At 41.9% G+C, this 17178-nt stretch overlaps 1 protein-coding gene across 4 annotated transcripts in view; it reads left to right on the top strand.

Annotated features, from left to right (window-relative positions):
• The window catches only part of aes (amino-terminal enhancer of split), a 43007-nt gene that overhangs the window by 9423 nt on the left and 16406 nt on the right, over positions 1-17178 (top strand). For all 4 annotated transcript variants that reach the window (XM_004068350.4, XM_011474521.3, XM_011474520.3 and 1 more), the window contains exons 2-3: positions 10747-10835; positions 15162-15225. In XM_004068350.4, the coding sequence (XP_004068398.1) occupies positions 10747-10835; positions 15162-15225 (153 nt within the window). The remainder of the gene's footprint in view (positions 1-10746; positions 10836-15161; positions 15226-17178) is intronic.

The following is a 17178-nucleotide window of genomic DNA, read 5'->3' as shown; positions in this document are numbered from 1 at the left end:
TCAGGGATTCTTGTCCATAGAAACCTACAAATGTGAGTTCTGTTGAGAGACACGAGTGAAAGGCCTTCACCTCGGTACCTGTACAAGGTGTATCCTGCCTTTGCCCAACAGTGCCCAGGTTAGGTTCTGGCTGCCTCATCACCTAAAAGGGATACGGCAGTGTAATATATTTGACAGTGCTCATGTCACCCTTGTAGAACTTCTCAAAAGGTCTTTCCATCCTTGAAATACAAAAAGGGACTTGGTACCTTGAGTTTCAGGGTCCAAATCTATAAAAGGCAATGTTTGTTATCTGAAAATCTAGAACACAAAGAGGTTGTGTATTCAGTTTCGATGTTCTAAGAAATGGTGAGCAGTCTCTGTAAGGTTTCTGAATTTCTCAGAGAAGCCGTCAGGAACGTCCACAGGAGCAGCAACAGCGGACGACGCTCAGTGAACCTCAGATTTGTTGCAATATTTTGCAAAGCAATTTTAGAAAATGTGGTTTCAAATCACATAGTGTTTATTGTAAAGCAGGGAGTCTTCAAGTGATATCAAGATAGTATATCAGGTTTTGCCATGATAATCTAGGACCCTCCCAAACGAGTGGAAGTGACTCGATTGAAATGTTTAGGTCCTATTCAAACAAGTCTCACACTTTGAAGAGGCACCCTTAAGGCGCAAAAAATCTTAAAATTGATGAATATGTTAAAGCCTTTATATCCTTGAGTAGTGTATCATGTGTGACTGATCTATTCAATTCCATTTTTCAATTCAATTTTATTTGTATAGCCCAAATTCACAACAACAGTCGTCTCGATGGGCTTCGTATCGGTAATTGAAAAAGTATTCAGACAGGAGATTGTGACAATCTGTTGAAATGAAGGGACGTTGTCATACAGACTTGTACAGAAATGCTTACGCAGCTTTACAGTAACAGTGAAGCCACTATACCCTCCAAACAATGACACTTCCTCTGAGTGTTGAGTGCATAAAGGAATATTGTCTTTGTGTAACCGCAGACTGTCGGGCAGCCCTGGAAGGTCGCCATCTTCTTAAGTTATTAAAAGTCAAAGATTCAAAACCACATTTAGATTTTGTGTCTCGTTAGATTCTTCTGGGTTTTGCACTGACGTCGATTCATTTGGTGGAAGATCAGCTTATTGACTACATGATTGACAACTCTAGGGTGGTGTAGCGGTAAGCAGTCTCACAGCAAGAAGGCCCCTTGTTTGTGAGGTTTGCATGTTCTCCCTGTTCATGTGTAGGCTTTCTCCAGGAACTCTGGCTTCCTCCCATAGCCAAAATACATGAATATGAGTACGGGTCTAGGGTGTACCCCGCCTTTGCCCAACAGTAAATGTCCTTGAAACCCCTAAAGGGATTAAACAGTTTGTGAAAATGAATGGCTTGTCTTTCATTAAATCCATTCAATTTAAAGTAATTTCTTGAATTTTTTGCCAGTCAGAAATACAGCTTTCAATTAGTTTTTAAGGTTAAATTCTCTAATTCAATAAAAGAAAGTTCCACCTTAATTGAGTTTCAATCCCAACTGTTTTTCTTTAATAAACTAAACTGTATACAGGAAAAAATCTATTGTTTGTTTTAATTAAATCTTGGTTAATAAGTATCAGTGGTTAGCGTGCTCCCCTCACAGCAAGAAGGCCCCCGGTACAAGTTCCAGCTGGGGGACCATACCAGAACATCAACGGGGGACCATTCTGTGTGGAGTTTGCATGTTCTTCCTGTGTGTGCGTGGGTTTTCTCCGGGGGGCTTCCTCCCACCATCCAAAAACATGCTTCATAGGTTAATTGGTCACTCCAAATTGTCCATAAGTGGGAATGTGAGTGTGCATGGGTGTGTGATATGTGTGACCCTGCGACAGACTGGCGACCTGTCCATGGTGCCCCCTGCCTTCGCCCATAAGTGGCCGGGATAGGCTCCGGCAGCCTCGTGACCCCGAAAGGGAAAAACGGAAGAAGATGAATGAATGAATAATTTGTCTGGTTGTTGAATTAAATTAAATTCATTCAGTTATTCTTTGCCAGAGATGGCTAGCATCACAACTTAGTGCAGCGAGCATTGGGAACACATTTGGACAGACCGCTTCCAGTTACTGAATCAGGACTATTTACTGCAGGTATGCCAGGGAGGAACAACAGTGTTAATGCAATTCATAGGTTCAAACCAATGTGAGGACCATTTCAAATCAAAACTTCCATCCAATAATGTGTGGCAGCATGCACTTCATATCAGTCGTCATATTTACAGGAATGTGTGACGGCTGCTGATTCTTGAAGGAAGAGAATCCAGGGGATCCGTCTTTCCATCCATCTATTTTTTTTACACTCGCTTGATCCTTTTCAGGGTCGCAGGGTTGCTGGAGCCTATACCCTGTCGGTGTATAGCCTATACAATGCAAATTAGAGTAATCCGTTAACCGACGAAGGATGTTTTAGTCCGTGGAAGGAAGCCTAAGCGCCCAGAGAAAACCCTCATATGTACGAGGACAAAATGCAAACTTCCCACAGAAAGGTCCCAGCTGGGAGTCTAAATATGAGGTGAGAGGGTTAACCACTACACCACAGTGCACCCCTGTAAATCATGGAGCCAATAAGTTGAACTCCTGCAGCTCCTGTGGAAACAATATTACATTGATTTGGTGACATTGATTCAGTTTGATTTAATTGACCGGTTTAAACTCCGCCCTTCAAAGCCGTGTGCAATTTGCTCTCTGTGATGGACCGTAAATCTCTCCATTCCTGGAGGACAATCATTATGTTGGCTAATGACTGCTGCATATGGCCATATAACAAAAAAAAAAAAAGGATGAGTCTGCTTAAAGAAACAAGATGCTGTCAGTGTCGTCTATAAGAAAAAATCTCCCTTTCACACTCGTGAACTTGAGTAGGAACAGTGTGGGTCTGACCTCATTATATATAATCATGGAGACCTTGCAGAAAGGGCAACTACCTTCAAACTTCTGGGAACTTGCATCTCAGAGGACCTGACCTGGTCAAAAACAAACGAAAGGTGGTTCAAGCCCCATCAGCCACTGCACTTCCTGAGACGGGTGCATGTGATGAGCCTGCACTGTAACAGAACCGTACACCAGAGACACAGTGAAGACGGGAAAACCTCAGTGAGATTTCAGAAGCTGAGAAAATCGTTGGCCACCCTCTTCCCCCTTTAAAGACTCACTGTTGGTGTCTCTGCAGAACCTGGGAAATTACAGGACACTTTCAGCCTCAGGTCACCGCACTGCTCCATAGTGGTTCACATGTTCCCAATCAGAGCCAATAAACCAGCTAACACCTTCTTTTTTTAAGGCACCGCAAACCTTCAAAGCAATTTTATGTCATTCATTTTCTGTTTTTATCGAAGATGCATATTTTAATTGTTTACTTCTGTCTCAACTGTCATTCCACAAGAAGAACTGCAATATATTTTCTGTTATTTAATTGATTTCTGCTTAATAGCAGCTTGTTAAGCAAACATTCCTGGAATTTAATGACTGAACTGAAATATTTTAAGACTTTTTACTTTATTTTTAGCACTCTTGTCTTGCAAGGACTGTCAGGCTGTTTAATAATTATCATTGTATGTAAATATTCAAACATGGGTCTGTTTTGCCAAGCGAAGGCAAAGGTCTGCTTCGTCCATGATTTCTTTTGTTGTCCCCTCACTTATTACAAGCTTGGGGACAGAAACGGCGTCCACCCCAATGTCTTTTCCTACTTCTCTTGTAAGTAATAGCCTTGGTTTTTACAAGGAGCCATCAATCATCTGCACCACCATTCTTGGTGTAATCTAAAAGCCACCCCCTCTGTGAGCCAGTCTTTAATCTCAAACCCACACCACTTTTCCCACTGATGACAAATTTCCCTGGATTTCACAATCTCTGCCCTCTGTTTCTGCGGTGTGTGTGTGTGTATTTGTGAGGTGCATTTTGAAAATGAGTGTCCGTGTGCTAGCAGGATTGTGTTTTGCAAGTGCTGCCATGTTTGTGTATGTTTACACTGAGCGCTTGGCTGGCCTCGGGTAGAGAGGGTCAAGATAGTTCTGCAGAGTGGGGAAGCCATGCCAACCCTGTGTTTGCAAGGGCACTACACTCCAAGTGATAAAAGTAAAATAATCCCCTTTAAAACGTCTTAACAAGGTCAGATGTGTAGGTCTGCTGGAGGGTGGTGTGGATGCATGTGTGGGTTCTGTGGGCTGTAGTGCAACTGAAAGGGGGGGTAAGCTCTTGCTTGGTTTGTGAGAGATAATAATCAAAATCTAATTCCTGGCCGAAACAGGATTAGGCTCTCCCCACGCTCTAAAGCTCGTGTCTAAAGCGGCTGAAGGCCCAATCCTATTCCTCAGCTTCTCTGGTTTCACACAGAGTAAGTAGCTACGGCAAGGATTCATTTAGGCCAAAACAAGGCTGAACGGGCTCCGCTTGGAATCGGGTCAGTTAACTCTGTCCCTGCTTTTGTCCAAACACAAATCTGGGATGTTTGGGTGAAGATGTTTGCTTAAACCATTCTTAGACACAGGCTGCAGTGTGTGTGAGTCAAAACCGGAAGTCCTCATTCTGTCTGGGTGTGTCTTTAAAAGATTTGCTAAGAATTTGCAAGTGTTATGTATATTGAGTTAGATGGGAGAAATTGATGCATTTGTTCATGGGTTTCCTGTGGACCTTCCTGCTTTTTCCCACAGCCCCAAAAACATGGTTTATAGGCTAATTAGCTACTCTAAATAAATGAGTATGTACAATTGCCCTGCAGGGGAGCAGCGACCTGTTTGCATTATGATGCCTCAAATATGCTCCAGGTGTTCCTGTGACCTCACTCAGGATAAAGCATGCACAAATATTAATGTATAGACCGCAGGGATGGTCTACTTGGACTTCTTGTTTTCCTAACAACAGTTAAAAATCAAAACCATTCACATTTGTAAGTTTATGGACAATATCATGATTTAGTTTAATGTTAAAGCCCTAGTCACAACTGCCCTTAAAGGTAGATATGGGCTGAAGGTGAAAAATGGGCAAACCTATACAGGACACGCAGGCGGCCTACATGAAATATATCAAGGTCGTAGACCACTCTGAGCCTATAAGGCAAAAATGTTCCTGTGGACTGTGCAAGTGGCCCGTTAGCCCCCTCTTTGTGTGCAGCCCGACTGTTAAAACTGAGGAAATTAAACAATTAGAATGTAATTTATGTGGGGATCCTATAGTCATCCTGTCACCATCCATTATTTCAGTAGTCAATTAGTCAACGATTAAGTTTTGATAGTCAACGATTATTGTTTACGTAAAGTAATGGGTTATTTTTTAAACCCCAGGTTTGACAGGTGTTCGTTACTTTAGTTGCGGGTTTCTAAAAGGGGCGGGATTCTTTAAGAGCCCTCCCACCCCATGCACAATCGCGGGTGTCTCTGGTATCGCAAGCCAGTGTAGCTCTGGCCAAGAAACGCAAATTCCATTTAGCGTTTGGACATGGAGACATGATTACCGATGCCCTTCAAATTAAATCAACCTGATCTCTAACCGTCCTCTGTGTGTTCCATGCAATGTAAATGACATATACACCAACGCTGCTCCAAAGACATTTGGCGGTAGCTCCTCCCATTTGTGGGGTGTCAAGTTTATAAACACAGTTTGGGGCTGGCATCGAGCAGCGAATTCGCCGCACGCCGAAAGAGAGGCGACTGACGCAAATTTGATGCACAAATCGCATTTGGTGTGGACACCGCAAGACACAGCTCACTACAAACCTCCGCAGACCCGAACAACCCAAAAATCCTCAGCACCTGTACAGGTAAATCCCCCAAACAGGTTGAGCTGTTGTTGGTCATCCCACCTAAGCTAATGAAGAGGAATTAGTTATATTAATGTTTATATAATACTCATTTTATTACAGATTTTAAAATAAATTGACTTTGTTGTGTACAATCAAACTTAACAGTGGAAATGCAAGGGAAAACAAATGGTAATCATGACTGAGGCGGTTGCTATGGAACAGACAACCTTCCAGTGAAAAATAGGCCAACTGCTCATCATTGTGGATCTTCTGCATTCATTTAGAAGTGGGCGTAAGATAACATCCAGTCATTAGTGAGTGATTACAATGCCAAGGCTCCTTCCCTCCCTCCCAACGCACAAAACACTCACACATATACCACACACTAACACACTCCAGCTGAGATGTAAACAGTCAGGCAAAGCTCCAGGAAATACAATCCCCACGCTGCAGCTTCCCTCAGGCTGGATTTATCCAGAAGAGGATGTTTGCCTCTGTTGTCTGTTGTTATTGCATGCATGTGTGTGCATGTGTGTGTGTGTGTGTGTGTGAACCTGTCTGTGTGATGTGTGCACTCAGTTTGTGTGTCTAAACGCTTTGCTGCATTCATTTATCGCTGCCGTGTCTAATCACGGCGGTGTGATCTGTGTGTCTTTGTGTGTGCGTAAAGCTGAGGCCACCCCTGTAATCCCCACCTCCACCTCCACCCGATGCTTTTGTCAGCTGATCTGTGGAGCAGAAATGTAGTGATTCACATTTAAAGAAGACATAATGATTCACAGAAGATTTCACATGGATTCAGGCAGATGATGAGGCCACCGAGGGTAAAATGTGTGTGTGTGTGACAGAGAGTGGGCTTAGTGTTGGCGTGTGTGTGTGTGGGGGGGGGTCAGCAATTTCCTGAAACGATGAATCCCATTTATTCGCAGAAGACTGTCTCAATTGCCTCAGCGGCCCACAAAGCTTTTTAATGCTTTAATTACGTCTCAAAGGAGCAGGGCAGAATCAAATTAGAGATTGTCCTACATTTGGGTGCCGTGCACGTGCCGCTTTGTGGATGTGTGGCAGCATGCGCCATGCAGATTTAATGTGACGGAGAGGGAAGTCTGGATGATTCAGGGTATTAAGCGTCTGCATGCATGTGTTATGCATAGATGCTTATAGGACGTCTGTACCTTGATGCTAATGAACAGAATCAAACAATCGCATGAATTAAAATAATCTGATAATGCAAAAACTGAAATCTTATTGTTCCGTTCACAAAATCAAATCTAGAACTTCTTCCTCTTGGTCCAATGTCCAGAAGGACTTTGCTGTAAATGTAGGCATTATATTGTAACCTGATCTATACAGATTCAGCCTCGTTTTATTTACACCAGCAGAACCACAGAAGTAACCATGGCTTTTACGTCTACAGCTTTTAATTCTCTTGTCTTAGAATTCAGTCAGGAGTTTCTAATCTGCCACCAACGAAGAACCAAATAGTGACCCAACATCACCCAATCTAAACTACACTGGCACTTAGTGCTTTTTAGTATACATCTAAAGATTTTCTTAAACACTTTTAAGGCTCTATTAGGTGTAACTTGCTGATTTATATAACGTAATGGTTTGAAGGGGTGTAACAATTAATTTAACGGTTCAATTTGTATCATAATTTCTGTTTGCTGATCCGATTCACTAACCCTAAAATGGATCCAGGACATCTTTAGCCCAAACTTCAACCAGTGTGACTCAGAGAGAAACCAGGAACTGAACAGTGACATTTTCCAGATTCTTGGATTTCGTCCAGATCATCAAGTGGAAATGAAATATAAGTTTCAGTTTAGTTTAGTTTATTTCAAACACAGAACAAATGAAAAGGTATGTGTCGAAAAACAAACAGGTAAACTAGAATGAACGGCAAATCCATTCACATGTTAGTCTCCTAAAGTTCAGTCCAATGTTGTTTTTCCACATCCAAAGAATCCAAAGGGAACATTCTCAGAACATTCTAGACACTGGATGGTCACATGACTTTATTCAAAGTCTGTCCACACATTGGACTGGAATGATGGTTGATCAGTTTTTACTTTCATCACGCGTGTGTTGTCTGCTGTGATGTACCTCATAGTAAAATAAACCTACCGTACCTCAATCCAAATTGTATTTTCAATATAGATATAATAGATTTCTTTCATTTTTAACAGTGTACAGTTAAAAACAGTGTAAGCCAATCCGATTTACAACTTTCCTGAAAGAAATTCACCTGTTTGGATTGCAAGAGTATAAATTGATTAATTGATTAAGTCGATACAATTTTCCATGTCTAAATATAAAAAAATATCAGTTTTTCATTAAGGTTGTTTTCTCTTAGCCTGCTGTTGCTGATTATAGGAAATAAACACTAATAGTTGGCTTCATCATGGATCTTGGTTTTTTTTATTTGTTTTAAAAGGTCCCCCAAAATCAAAAAAGAACACTTTTAGGAAACAGTTTTTATTATTACATACATACCTGGATCTTTTAACTAAGATATGATTTTTATGGTTGAGTTTTGGCTTTTTTATTTTCAAACAAATAAAGTGGACACACTATCTTTTTGTATCCGTTTTAGCTTGTTACATTGCTGTCTTGTGTTACATTTGCGTTGTGTTCCAGGGATGTTAAAACATTTGCTCTGGTTATCTTATTGTTGGTTTAGAAACCCCAGGGGTCAAAACATCACATCCTCCAACCTGAAAGGACACAGCTAAAAGGATTATGGGAAAGCTGCTTGACAGACATCAAAGTACCACATTAGCTCTAAACTTACGATGGAAGGTTCTAGTCAACAACTTTAGACCCTTTAGAGTTACTGGTTTTGGCATTTAAATGTTTCAGAGTTGTGCTTTATTATTTTGGTTAAGATTATTCATTGTTTTATTGTAAGAGACAGAAAAACTAACATTTGAAAATGAGTCATTGGTGATGTACAGCTGAGTGGTTTGCTTTTTTTGTTCTAGAGACGAATGTTTGAAATCCTTGGGTTACTTAGAATTTATGGCTGTGATAGTTTAATCCATTTTACTTTACAAAGAAAACTCACACTCTTTTTTTCTTTCCTTCTGTGCTTATTTTCTTCCGATTAGTTTCTTTTTTTCTCAGTTCTTACTTGTTTATCCTTCACCCGTCTCCTCTTTCTTGCCTGAACGACCTCAGGCAACTTTCCCAACGTTGGTAATTTCAACATTTGTAAACCTCCAGAGGAGAAATGGAGGTCTTGGTCAGTAACACCCCCCTCTGGCAAATGTAAGAATGTGTCACACCCCACAGCCATAGTTTGCCAACTTTGGTCCATCCCATAATGGCTGAAAAGGTTAACACACCATACACGAGGAGTTCTGTCTCTAAGCAACGGCCTAGTTTGGGAGAACTGGAGGTTTATAAGTGTGGTGGCGGCGCAGCATGCCAGCACGCTTCTATGAAGGGTAAGGGGGGGCCCTGTCACAGTAGCATCATATATTTTATTATAAAGATATATAGAATATAGATATTTTATTCAGCTTTTACTGTTAAACTAATTATTTATACTTATGTTAATAAAATATTGTGTGAGTCTGTTTTTACTTTGTAAAGCTTTGATGGTTCGTCTGCCTCCTTTAGCAAGACTCAATAGGAAATGAACGTGTCTTTGAAAAAACGGTTGTACTCTTTTGAACCTGAAGTAGTCGTCTTTGTGTTTGTTTGTGTGCTTTTGTGAAGCTGCCTGAGGCAGGACAATGTGGTACGGTGACGGGTTACTTCCAAGAAATACTGAAATCAAATTCCTAATGTTGTCTTTGTGTCAGTCATAAATGAAAACTAGTTGATTTTGGTTTTTGTTAAATAACAAGTATAATATATCCTATGACCTTCACGAAATCACAATTACAATAAATACAATCTGCGAGTATAACATCAGTATATTTAGGTTTGTAGTGATATTTTCTGGTGTTCAAACCAGCATTTCTATAAAGGTACACATTTTTATCTCAATTTTGTTCTTTTCAACCCTAGAACACGTTCGCTAAAAAAAAGTTACTTCATAACTTTTGCCGGGTAATTTTGACCCGATATAATAAACCCAACAAAAAGGGAAAAAATAGATCAAAACATGACAACATTTGAGAAATTAGAGTGGTTTTCTTTTATTTTCAACTGTGGTGTGTGTAGCAACATGAAATACAAAAACATGGGAAGTTCCTTGAAACATGCTCAAAAAGTACTGAAAATTAGGAATTTGAGAACAAAAGAATTCCTGAAATAATAATACTAGAAACTTGGTCTTTGGTCCACCCATTCCTGGGACACCTGAAACCTCCCTGGTGAAGGTACAGACTCCTCAACACGATACATATTGGAATTCATGCCAATAGATTTGCTCGGGTGAAAATCACCTGGCGATAGTGCTCTAGGGTTAATGTTGTTTGTAGGAATGTGTTATTGTGTGCTGAAGGACTGATTCTACCTGGTCCTGATGGCTCCACCCAAACCCAACATTTACATGCTTAAACAGCAGCTTTTATCGGGTTGTTGAAGTCGAAAGTGAAATGTTCAGCGCGAGCGCGGCCAGTCAGAGGAAGATGTTGGCACTCAGCAGGACTGAGTTTAAAACTTTGATCAATCTAATCAATCTTAATTCATTGTGAATTGATTTTCCTTTAATTTCTTGTAAGCTTTTGGTCCAAACTGGTCTCTGTTTATTAAAAAATTAAGAATTTTGTTAGGAGTTTCACTTTTGCTTCTTTCAAATCATGTAAAAATACTAAATGCCAGCGAATGTGGCAGGAAATGTAAAAAAATTCAACAGTTATTTGATTCATTTGAAAAAACAAAAATAAATGTTGAACTTTTCAAAAGATTCTGTTTGGAGTTTTGGTATTAGGCCCTAATAGGAGAGTTTGTTAATTTTAGCCGTTTGTGTTTCAACCTAACCTCTCCTTCTTTAAGCTGATGGTTTTGCTTTGTTTTCTGCAGGCCTCCTCACAGCAGCTGAAATTCACAACCTCTGACTCCTGCGACCGGATCAAGGATGAGTTCCAGTTTCTTCAAGCACAATACCACAGGTACAGACAGACACCCACGACAAACTGTTGTCAGGCTGTGATCAGACGACTGCTTTGTTTCCCTGGTAAAGTTTGGGATGCTGTTCTTGGTTCTGTTTGCATCGCCACTGATCTCTGGAAACATTGTTTATTGACCGGTAGCCTGATTTCCCCTCGGCTATTGATCTGCTTAAATGCTGCTGTGGTCCAGGTCTGAAGTGAGTCCAAAGTCTGACCTTCACCGATCTGTTTGATAGCTCCTATAACAGAGGGATTGCCACAAGGTCTGAATCTCTGCGAGACATCCTCTCTTTGTGATGGAGAAGTCTTTGAAGCCTGCTTTCCTTCCCAAGGAGGTTGCTCTGCTTCTCTGTACCTGCACTCCCAGAACCTTCTGGAAGCTTCCCTCTGCCAGTTACCCAGACGGGCAAAGGCACATGAAAGCCCCGGCATATTGTGTATTTAGAAAAAAAAATCCCTGCTTGGGTCTGAAGGCTTTGGTTTGTGTGGGACTCTAAAGCTGCGATAATGCCTTTTTCTTTTATTTGATTCTGTTATTCCCACAACGGCGTGCAGCGCCGTTTAACCCTCTTCAGAGGGTTCGGGTGCAGTTGAAAGAATGCCTCTTTTGTCTGAGCGTACAGAACATGCATGCAGTGCCTATTGACTCATGAGGAGGGCTAGGATGGGATGGGATGGGATGGGATGGGGGGGCTTGGGAGGCACAAGGCTTTGTAGCGTTTTGCTGCTGAGCTCTGCTCGTCTGTTGCTGAACACTTTAAAAGGCAAATGTACCACCGGCGTTCCCTGGGGGTAGAGTACAGAGCATTGTAGCTGTCATTGTCTTCCTCTTCCCACCCTCCCCCCTCCTCTGCCCTCCCCCTATTTCACGTGCATAAATAGATCAGGGAATACATAAATCAAAATAAAGATGACAGCAGGAACGATTTAGAGATGGAAGACTCGCCAATAAAACTCCCATCAAAGTGTTGTTTGAGAAGCGCACTGCAGACCCCGGGGCTGCTGAGCAGCAATCAGAGGAGCCAATCCGAGGCAGGCTGCAGCGAAAGAGGCCCGTCGTCATGACAACCCCCCACATAGCCCATGCTTCTATGCGGGGATGGCAGGACCATTTTTTTTTATGTAGGTGTGAGGGGAAAGTGTTTGAATAAAGAGAGGCTGTTCATTCACACGCGTGCGTTGTCACCTGATTGACGCCTCAGCTCAAAATGTTCCCTTCACTGTCAGCAGGTTACATGTCCGTCACTCCGATCATCTTCTGATCTATTCCTTGTGGTCTTTTAATTACGAGGATGCGCTTTTCAGACAAGATGAAAACACCTGCATGGTTTATCTAGGACGTAGTTTCTGCAGAGCGGCAGGGGTTCATTAGAAATTCAGGTCTAAGTCAGAGCTCTCCGTCTTCCTACTAGCTTACAGCCCTTCACACCCCCTGACCTAACATTACTGGTGCGACAAGACACACATGGGTCTATTTGGCTGCAAGTGGAAGCATCAGAATGGAGCAGAGCTGGAAGCTTGTGGCCCGCTTGGCGTCACAAATGGGCTCCTTTTCAAACTTCAAAATTTAAGCTTAATTTTCTTTATACATGTCCTCCGTCATCAGGAAAATACCACAAGAACATGTTAAAAACACCAAAAACACAGTTTTCATGGGAGTGGGTATTTAAATGCTCGCCTGACTTTGCTGTCATTTACCGGGACACACTTCCATCCGCCATTCACTTCTCATTTATCGTAACTGTTGGTGGTGAGGCAACATTTCTTTGAAAAGTTTTTTATAAATGACACGTTTCTGTGAGAATTACAGCCAGAATCCAATCTTTGCTCTCCTGATTTCATTTTGACAACATCTTTTTTTTATGCAAATAGGCCACAATATTATTGAATTGATGCCTAAAATACAGTCATTCGCACAGCCAGCAAACTCTCAGCTAAAATACTGTTTTTAGAACTACACAAATAAATCCACGTAGACTTTTAAATTATTTTAGATCACACAAATGAATAGAATATTTCTGTCTCTCTTTCTTAGTGTCCTCTCTCCCGCTAGAAGCTGTGTGGACGCCATCATTGCTTTGTCTTTTTGTTTTCTGCTTCCACTCATAGCGACATATGCTCATGCAAACACCCTCCTCGTCTTTGCTGTCTGACATCTGTCCGGGCTGACGGTATTTTTCCTCCGTTTAATCAGTAAATGGTGTTGTGAAAAAGATGTCTATTTGATGGCGTTGAATTCTATCTGTTGTGGTTAAGCTCGGATCTGTAGAGCAGGTTTTTATTTCTCTTGTACGTGTGCAGTGATGGCTCCACTACAGACGCAGGTCAGACGTTTATTCCAAAAACGGCAGCAGAGTTGCTAAAGCACGTCTGCTCCATTAGTTTCACGAGAAGAAGTCACATGATGCCAGAAGCTGATCAAAGAGGGCTGGGTGACTAACCTAACCACAGTAAAGTAAAAGTACATTTTTAAAATATACAAATGAATGGTTTTAAAAGCTGCAGCTTGGTAAGGATGACAGTATATGGATTCCGGACTCCTCCCTCTGGCGTTCCAAACAGGAAGTACCCGCCAGCTCCAAAAAGCCAAAGTCCCATAGACTTCTATAGAGAAACAAACGGCTGTTACTCAGTCGTTCTATTGGCCAGAAGAACCGTTCTCATTTTTAACATGTTCTTGAGAATCTGCCTGATTTTTTTAGGGGATATTTATTCTGTAGTTCAAGTTATTAAAGTTAGAAACTGACCAATCAGATGCCTCAATAAAAGTAGGTGGAGCCTGCTGGACCCCATGTCCAATGTTCAAAACTTTTAATGTACAGATTTGGTTTAGTACACTTTCAAGCGTTAGGGTTGTCGACTTCCAGTAAGTTCACTCCTGATTGGTGAGAGGGGTTTCTACAGAAACGCTTCTTTAGACAGATTTGGACCAATCGCTGCTTGCTGATGTCATCTGGCTCAAACATGGCGGCGACCATATATCAGGGGAAAAAAAGGCAACAGAGTTGACTTCGTTTGATTGGAGCCAGGAAGTAAACTATTTTCTATGGGTGATGTCACACCCGCTCGTTCCAGATCTCTGATATGAGTTTGGAGCTCTAAAAAAAGGAAACAATTGGCATCTATTGTACAGTTTGAAAGAGTTGAGAAGCGTTGCAAACTGTTTCTGGGTCATTTGTGGAGCAGCCTCACTGTAAACCTTTGAAAAGGCTTATTGAGCCGCATTACTTTCTGATTCCATCACCTTTGACTAAACACTGATAGCTGTGCGAGTCCTTCTAAATGTGCTATTTTCTCTGAAGAAAACCTCCAGTCTCTGTAAAAGTTTAGGTCAGACTGGCTGCACAATATAGCCAAAGGGTCTTACAACCAACCATCTTTTGGGGTTGAACCCTGATAGCCTCTAAATTAGGTTTTTTTTATTCACATTATAATTGACTGAGCATTTTCCTCAGCATTCCTACAGAAATGACCAGCTAATGCTGACACTTGATAATTTTTCGGCATACAAATGTCTGCAATGTCTCTGTTTAGGATTAGTTTAGCAGAAAAATGTCTGTGTGGGGGGGAAAAACATGAAATTCTTCATTAGGACCTCAGTAAAGGCTGCGGTCTCCATAATCGGGCTGTCGTTTCTGTAGACTGCACACATGCACATCAACATGCACACATGATCAAACTGACTGTGGGCTTTATCCAAACCCAAACCTTTCCATCACCTGTCTGAATGCCAGGGAGCCTCGCAGAGTCATTAGAACCTATAATAACTTGTGATACGGGCACATTCTAACCGGCCGCATCAGTCAAGTCATGGAATATGCCGTTTTTTGTCATTTTTATTTGGCAACGAGGCCGCCTTGTCGACGCGCTCTCCTTTGCGCTGTCGCCTTGTGGGACATCAGCGCTGACATGATTACAGCTAATGGCTTTCACCGGGTCTGGGTCGCTGGGGAAACTGTGACGCCACACCGTGTTTAGACATTTCACTCCACTGCCTTGTCTCCGACTCGGAGAGCAGATTTTTTGGCTGCAGTTCAGAGCAAGTTCATCCCTGTTTAAGTCACAGCCCTTCGCCCGTGTTCGGTCGGTCAGGACCTGCCAAAAGCAGTGAAGATGCTGACGGCGTCGGGTAAAACGGGGATGATGGAGGCGCCAATCACGACGCAGAAAGGTAGCGGTGAGATGAATAGGGTAGTGGGGAAATTAACGACATGATGCACGGAATAATGGTAGCGCCACAGGTCAAAGGAAGAGAGTCACCTGATGTCAAAGAAAGAAAGACCATCTGAATAAACATGTCTGACCCTTTTTCCCTCTTTTTTTCAGTTTGAAGCTTGAATGTGACAAGCTGGCGAGTGAAAAGTCTGAGATGCAGCGTCATTATATCATGGTGAGTTGAAAATTGCATGTGAGCAGATCTGCAGTGGAAAATCTGTGATCAACGTTTAGCTATTGTTCATTTAAAGCTACGGCCACTTCTAATGAAAAGTCTACGGAGACGTGCGTTTTGGGCTTCCGCGTTTGTCCAAAACTCCTGCGTTCACGCATAGCTACACACGTTTTTACGACTGTTTTCAGCTCCATGTACCAAATGCGTGGCCACTGAACGCTCAGTGCCAGTTAAACCGGGTTGAACTTTCACCAATTAGGGACTCGGATTAAATAGTGTCGTTTAGCTTTAGTTTTGTTTTTAGTTTTATGTCGGGGTTGTTTGTTTTTCAAATAAAGATAAACCAAAGCCAGTTTTCTGACATGGCGGTAATCCATATCCACCATTGCAAGGATGCTAGCAATTAACCGAACCGCCAAATCACTTTGACATTTCGCACTAGGCCTCTTCCAACTGTAGGTGGCAAACGTGTGCTAGTAAACGGTAGAAAATGAAGCCCCTCCCTACTTGTCCAATAGGAACACCACGGCCTAAACGTCTTGAACGTGGGGCAAACTCGTGGATCTTAGTAGCACCGGCTATATAAAAGCTGTTTTTATTAGTGCTGGGTTGATAAAATCAATCGATCGTCATAGTAAAGTTTAAATCATTTCTTATTTTTACCCCAGTTTTTTATTTTTGAATACTCCACTGCAAAAACAGGGCCCTTAGAAATGAGCCAAAAATGTTTTATATTTGAAAAAATTCCTTCAAATTAACCAAAGAAATTAGCCAGTGGGTATAAAGAGGTATTTCTAAGAATTCCCATTTTTAGGAAAATATGGTAAATGGTAAATGGCGTATACTTATATAGCGCCTTTCTTCCTACAAGGACAAAGCGCTTTACAGTCACAGACCCATTCACCCAGTCACACACACATTCACTCACACATTCAGACACTGGTGGCGGCTCCGCTGCCAAACACAGGCGCCCGCCCACCACCAGAGGCAAGGTGGTGTTCAGTGTCTTGCCCAAGGACACTTCGACTCATGGGTGTACAAGGCGGGAATCGAACCTGCAACCTTACGATCATGGGTCGACCGCCCTACCGCTGCACCAATCTAGTCATTAAGACATTTCTTCTGTCTGATTTCTTTGCTGCTGAAAAGCTTTCTTGATCCGTTTATTTTTCTTGCAAAACAGACAATTCTTCTTGAATCAAGTCTTTTTACTTTCTCAAGGTTCAGTTCTTGTGTTTCCAGTCGTTTTTTGTGAAATAATTCTGTCGTATTAACAACTGTCAGATCCTGCAGCACAAAACATACATGACAGCAACATGCTGAATGTAGGTAGTAAAAATGTCAAGTACTACCAGCAGCTGCTCAGCACTCGACACAAACCAGAGCAGCTGCAGAGAAATGCTTCAAAGCAGAGCTGTAGATGGAGATAAATCTGACGTTTTATGTCTGATGGATGAAGTGAAAGATTTAGGAATATTACCTGACTCGTTTGTCAGAAACACACAGCCCTCATATTTTCCCAGAATTCTTATATTCCCTTTGTTTCTTCATCTTTTGTGCATGTTCACACACACACACACACACACACACACACACACACACGCTAGCAAACATCTAGACGTGCTTCTAACTGCCTCACCTCCAGACTAATCTCATTGTTGCTTGTTGGAGCTGTGGCCGTCTGATGTTTTGCCTCTAATTGATCCTCTGACTGTCTTTAATCTCATCTAATCTGCAGTGCTGCACTCCTCTCTCCTCCATCAGCAGGCCAGCAAACACACACTCTTCTCATACACACACGCGCGCGCACACACTCAGACACACACTTCCTGAGTGTGTCTTTGAATTAGGCTGGAACTGCAGCTGTTGGCCTGTTTTAAGAGACAAACACTGCCTTTTCTATTTTCTGTAATGTTAAAACAAGGTTATTTCATTTTATTTGTATGTTTGTAG

The sequence above is a fragment of the Oryzias latipes genome, chromosome 4 (assembly GCF_002234675.1).
Source record: "Oryzias latipes chromosome 4, ASM223467v1".
Taxonomy (NCBI): Eukaryota; Metazoa; Chordata; class Actinopteri; order Beloniformes; family Adrianichthyidae; genus Oryzias; species Oryzias latipes.
Note: the sequence above shows the minus strand (reverse complement) of the source record. Positions and strands in the feature narration are given on the sequence as shown.